Raw genomic sequence first — 6,037 nt, 5'->3', positions numbered from 1 at the left:
ATCTTCTTTTTTTCTCTATAATGCATGTACATGTATGTATTTTTGTACAAAAAGGAATGAGATAAATACTTGTTGAGACAATAAGCTAGAAGAGTTCTTTGCAAATGTAACTACACATTGTAATTAAATAAAAGAACAGAAGAGTGCAATATTGACTGAATGTTTTTGCGTGTTCGGACCCCAGTCTACCAAGCTGACAGAGTTACTGGACCTCTCGCCAAATTAGTTGGAGACCCCTGCCATAGAGGATTGTACAGAGGAGTGCAGGTGTGTCTTCCAGTTCCCCCGAGGCTTGTGCGTTTGGTGAAATCCGTAAAGTGGTCAGCATTTTCTCTTTTTTTTTCAGGAATTATAGATGTTTCAAAGTTATAAAACTTCTTTCTACACACTTTATACACTTTGTTCAAGCAAATATGAACATTTTCACAATTTTCTCTCCTGTTGAAATTCTGTGTTCAAAATTTCATAGAAAAAAATGACCCACCCCCTGGGGGAGGGGTGAGCTGGAGACAGCCATGCTCGGGAACCATTTTTTGGTTTAACCCCCCCAATCCAACCCTTAATGCTGAATGTCAAGCAGGGAGACACTGGGTCCCCTTTTTAGAGTCTTTGGTATGACTCGGCCGGGATTTGAACTTGAGTCTCAGGGCAGACACTCCACAACAAGGCCACTGAACTGACAAAGCTCTGCTTGTGATGTAAGATTTATCAAAAGTTGGTTAGCTGGATGAATTCTGCGCAGTAGACTTGGCACGGAGGAGACTGGTTGACAGTTATATACAGCCAATCAGGATGCAGAACACAATGCACCATTTAAAAAGAGAAAAGAATCCAAAATTGCACAAAAATGTCAGCAAACAACGTAAAAGATGAACCGTGTTGAAGTAGGGACCACTGGACTTTATTTTTCCTTCAGTTTCTGTGTTTTTCTTGTTTTGTTTTTCAGTATTCCGTTTTTGAAGCAGTTGGTCGTTTCAGGTGAGTGTGAATAATCATGTCCATTAAAAGTAAACTTGTGAGGTAATTTAAAGATTAGCTCAGGTTGTGTGACTCTTCATTTAGGTGATTGGATTGATGGATTAAGTGGGTTACACGTCCGTTATCAGCTGTGATTCTCATCCCATAGTTTTCTGTGCTCTGTCCTCACTTTCAGACCACTACTACACAGGCGATCAATGGTTAGCTAGTCCATTTTTAGATGGTTACGTTGCAATATAATAATGAGATACTTTCTTACACTATAATCATAAAAAATAGATCTCATATATAAGGTGCCAAACGAATATTTAAACTGTTGCATCTGGTTTATATAATGTTTGATCCTGAGCAAGTAGCTTATTTTTAGCTGTGCGTATTGGGAGCAGAGTTTAAAGCAGTAATCCATACGCCTAAATCCTTTGGAACCTTTAGTGACCCTGTCTGAATGCACTTGTTTGGAAACACTGTATATAGACTAAAAGCTGCTTGTCACTGCAGGAAAATTGTATCGAGACAGTGAGAGGCACATTTCTCCCCTGTGGCAGTCTGACAAATTACTTTTGAATAATCATTATTAGCTAGCTAGCACTTAGCTTTAGCTTAGAGGAGAGAGGAGTTGAGATCCTGAACATTTTGACAAATCATTTCCTCTGCTTCAACACAACACATTTTACCATCATTAAGTATACATTTTAAGAAAATTTCTACTGCACTGAGAGGAACCATGAGTTGTGGTGTCAGGAGTGGGATGGCAAGCTAGGAGAAAACCTTTACGCTCTTCTTAGGCAAAGGACAGAACTTTGAACACGAAATAACAGAGATGCATTCTGGGAGATATTATTTCTCTGGTTCCTGTTTATTTATTTTGGGGCACTGCAGGACAGAATTTCTGGATATCTTTTTTTAATTTTTTCAAAAGTTAATATCAGGGATATGAATATATTGCCACCCAGTGCTGTTTTGGAATTTTATTTGAGCACAAAAAATGTAATTATTTTTGTAACTTTGAATTAAGCTATTTTTTTAAACATCAATTAATCATCTATTTAAAGTATTAAAATACCACTTTATTCAGGCCTAAAAAATAGGAAAAAAGTTCCTCATCTCAGTGTTTCTTGGAAGACAAAAATTATTTATTTTGTTACAGAAGCAGTAAGCTTTATCAAATGCTCAACATTCATGGATTTAATTGTCAAAATGTTGTGATCAGTGATGTAATAACCAATTCTTGTCACAGCGAGCTGGTATTCCTTTCAAACAAGTAGATATCATGACTATCAAGTTGTTCTGGATCTAAAAAATGCAACCCATTGTCAGAATACTCCAACTGGGAGATGACTTAAAGCACACAGCAAAAACATTGCAGTAGAGGAAGGCCATCTGATCTAACTCCTATGGGATGCAGAGACATGCTGGTACCATCGAAACTTGAGAACCTTGAGTTTTCTCCGATGCTTAATGTTTATTCACTCTAACTTATAGAATATTTCAAGCACAAAAACAACACACAAGGGTATACTTTTTAAATGGAAATTGAGTTAAATTGATAGCATTAGAATTATACTTTAATGAATATCAGAGTCACTGCATGAAAACAAAGCAAAATACATACATTCTTGAAACTGTAAAAAACATAAGAATGTCAAGAAGGCATTATAAAATTTCATATTTTACACATTGACACTTTATATTAAAAAGGCTGTTGCATTATATTTCAAGCCAAAAATAAAAATAACTAAAGCATTAATGCAGAGAGGACATTTAGAGTAATTGTGTTTTCACAATGCAAATATACATTTTCTCATGATAGTGATTAACTTGAGATAATTGCTAGAGACAAATAGAATATTTGTAGAATTTTACAATCAGACGTTGTAAAAAAAAAAAGAAAAACATGATTTAAATCCTCGTTGGATATTCTTGAACAGTTTTCAGGTTTTCGTCAAGATTCTTGTGGACTTCAAACAAACTGCTTCGCCTCTTCAGAAATGTGCACTCTTTCTCCTGTTTTCCAGCACCCATCCTGCAGGGTTCATGTCAAGGCTCAACATTTTTAGCACCCAGGGGTCAGCCTGGGCGCCTTTTATGAACTCCTCCATGCTGACGCAACCTGAAAAAGTAATGAACAGACTGGATCAATCTCTTCGGGGCGATATTATAATGTATTTAGTAAGTCAAAGCAGGTAGGAGAACTGGCCGCTCACCATCATTATCAGTGTCGACAGCTTCTAGGATTCGATCCACAGCAGCATCGACTGAAATCTGTGTGTCCGTCAGATCGGATTTTGAACATTTCTTTATCCGGTAAATGCTCTTGAAGAATAAAAAGGGAAAATTATGTAATTTTTGGTCATGAATTTTTCATATTTTTGGTGCTAATACTGCACAGTCATGTACATGAATACATTTTGATTAAAAATATAGCAAAAATGACCAAAATTAATTATTTTTTCATAAAAGAAAAAGGAAAAATAATAATATTTATTGTTTTTTTATTTTATATTAAATAAAATATTTTTTTATCTTATTTTTCGACCTACTTTTTTTTTTTAACGGTTGGACATACAAATGAATGCACAAGCTATTCCTCATTTGAAACTAATCAAGCAGAAAACTAGTCTTTTTGCAACAGAATGATTCAGATTCTGTCTGTTTAAACAGACAGGAAACCATCAGTTTATCATCAAAGGAGGGAAAAACTACATTTTTGGTGGTGAATTACTCTGAGTTTGACTTAATAAATGTCAGTTATGTTTTGTAACTTTAGTTTCTGTTGGCAAAGAAACAAAAAAACGTATTTTATGCAGCTGCTGAGGTACACAAGGTAACAAAGTTTGAAGCTTTAAAGCCAGAAAGTGGGATAAAAAACTTCTCTTTTTTAAATTTGGGTTGGTAATGTGTTATTTGAAGACATTCTTAATAATAAAAAACCTCTTAATGCCAGTTTTTAATCATTTTTGACATTGCATTACGCACCGCTCTGCTTGTATTTTACTTTGCTTTACTTTTGTTTTTATCAGTGTTGTTTAATACTATTTTACTTTGAAGAGTTTTAACCTTTTCGCTGATACTTTAAAAAGTTTTAAAGCTTTGGATGCTGTTTTTAACAGTGGTCATATGAAGGCACCAAATAAACTTGAATTGAATTGAAGAAAATAACTTTTTTAGAATTTTATTGCCATTAAACCCTATTTTTTTGCATCATCTCATTGGTCTCAAAAGTAGGCGTGGCTTAATTTCAGGTGCAGTCAAAGGGTATGTTGTTACAAATATTGTCAACAAGTGTATTTACTGAAACAATTAACATTACATTCCTCTACATTTAAAAATAGAGTTGTATGCTTCACAAAATGCCATATTTTTATTTCTGCTGTAAGTTAAGAAATGCAGTAAATCATAATTAGATGTAGAGGCTTTTGTACATTTTGCTTACAGTAAAAGCAGAATAGACTCTTTAAAAAAAAATCCTAAATATACCTAATGTGACTTGACATTTGCCGCTGACTGGTGAGACTTACATCAATTATTGACCGTAGCTCAGACCTGTCCACAAAACCATTGCCGTCTTTGTCGTACACCTTGAACGACCAGCGTAGCTTATGCTCCAAGTCCCCACGGAAAACTAGATTCAAAGCTGCAACAAACTCTAGGAAATCAATTGTATTGTCCTAAAAATCGGTAAAAATAGAGAAAGAAAAAGTTTAATTTGGGGACCTTTAAATGAGCGCGGCACAGAAAAGCTTCAGGACTTCCTTACCCCGTTTTTGTCAAAAGCACGGAACATGCTCTCTGCGTAGTCGGATGCTTCTCCTGTTGGGTCCACGCCAAAAAAGCGCTTGAACTCGTGCAGAAAAAGTACTCCACTTGGACACTCCATGACAAACTTTCTGTACATATCCTGAAGGGCTTTGACATCAATCTCCTCCTTGCATTCTGTTTGCTGTGTCTGCCCCATAACTGAGCCACAAGCCCATAGTCTGTTTGCTGGTAAACTCCACCATGGATTGTCCCACTTGAAGTGGGCATGTCTTGGTCTTAAGGGTTTCTTTAGTAATCCTTCAGAATCTCCTTTGGCATCCTCCCCTTTGAGTAAAGTGAGCACTTGGATTACTGTGCTATCATGCTGGGGGGGTTTCTTCTAAGGGGGGAGGTGCAGGTCAAGGCTAGACTAAACTAAATGACGGTGCATTCAGATAAGTGCTTCAGCCTACTTCTTAGAGTCAATACATTGACACCGTTTCATATTTACTAAACTATTAATGAAATGGACTCAAGAAAGGATTACAGTTGTAGAACATATTTAAACATGCAGAAATGTCACTTGTTTCACTGCAAAAAAAAGTGCTAATGAGAATTACAACTTCTGAATTGAAATTATTTTTCTTTACTTACTTTCATGCAAAATTCAATAAAACATTTACTTTGTTCATATAAGTAACATAACTTTTCAGAAAATGTAAATTCCCTTTGTGAAGTCTGAAACTTTTCAATGTACTTTAAGACTTTGTTTGATTTAAGGGAGAAAAAAAAAATCATAAATACAGCCTTCAGGCTGTAACAAACTTCTGCTTAGATATTTTGAACTAAGTTGAATAATTTATCTACTTCAAATCATCATGTCTAAAATATGTTTTTGCTTTAACAACACCTAAATTATTATTGCTATATGAGACTATGGTCAGATTCAAATTCTCCCCTTCTCCCTTCATCTTGCTTGTATCATGGAGGGTGATGAAAAAATAGTGTCTAATATTTCGGACGTGACTCTCGTTCGATGACATCATCAATATCAGCGGTCAGCTAGCTTTAGCGCGGTGCTTCGTGCCCTCAAATATCCATAATAACACCGGTTTTATAACTTTAAAAAGGTCACGCTACAACATAAAGTCATTACTTACATTTGAAAGTAAACTTCAGTGGTTCAGAGCGCACCAAAGCGAAGAAAAGAGCTTCCAGGGTGTGACGCGGTTTACTCTCGTGATAATGGACTTTGGACCCCTCTGTTTGGAGAGTGAACCTTAAAAATAATAATCCTGGACACTACTTTGACTTCAACTGC

At 35.7% G+C, this 6,037-nt stretch overlaps 1 protein-coding gene across 1 annotated transcript; it reads right to left on the bottom strand.

Moving 5' to 3' along the window:
- Positions 1 to 2,273: 2,273 nt before the first annotated feature.
- Positions 2,274 to 5,892, bottom strand: LOC112160949 (guanylyl cyclase-activating protein 2). The gene is made up of 4 exons (XM_024295876.2): positions 4,736 to 5,892; positions 4,497 to 4,646; positions 3,183 to 3,291; positions 2,274 to 3,088 (listed from the first exon to the last, which is right to left on the bottom strand). Exons 1-4 carry the CDS (start codon positions 4,931 to 4,933, stop codon positions 2,961 to 2,963), a joined length of 585 nt encoding a protein of 194 aa, XP_024151644.1. The 5' UTR covers positions 4,934 to 5,892; the 3' UTR covers positions 2,274 to 2,960.
- Positions 5,893 to 6,037: the final 145 nt, after the last annotated feature.

The sequence above is a fragment of the Oryzias melastigma genome, linkage group LG3 (assembly GCF_002922805.2).
Source record: "Oryzias melastigma strain HK-1 linkage group LG3, ASM292280v2, whole genome shotgun sequence".
NCBI lineage: Eukaryota > Metazoa > Chordata > Actinopteri > Beloniformes > Adrianichthyidae > Oryzias > Oryzias melastigma.
The sequence above is the reverse complement of the archived record's forward strand: the minus strand, read 5'-3'. Positions and strand labels throughout refer to the sequence as shown.

What these genes read in the sequence shown, in the direction of transcription:
- LOC112160949 (XM_024295876.2), bottom strand. Translation starts at nt 4,933, where the DNA reads ATGGGGCAGACACAGCAAACAGAATGCAAGGAGGAGATTGATGTCAAA. An exon ending in GTGCTTTTGACAAAAACGGG is followed by an intron (nt 4,647 to 4,735) that starts GTAAGGAAGTCC and finishes ACCGATTTTTAG; the next exon opens with GACAATACAATTGATTTCCT. An exon ending in TGTCGACACTGATAATGATG is followed by an intron (nt 3,089 to 3,182) that starts GTGAGCGGCCAG and finishes TTACTTTTTCAG; the next exon opens with GTTGCGTCAGCATGGAGGAG.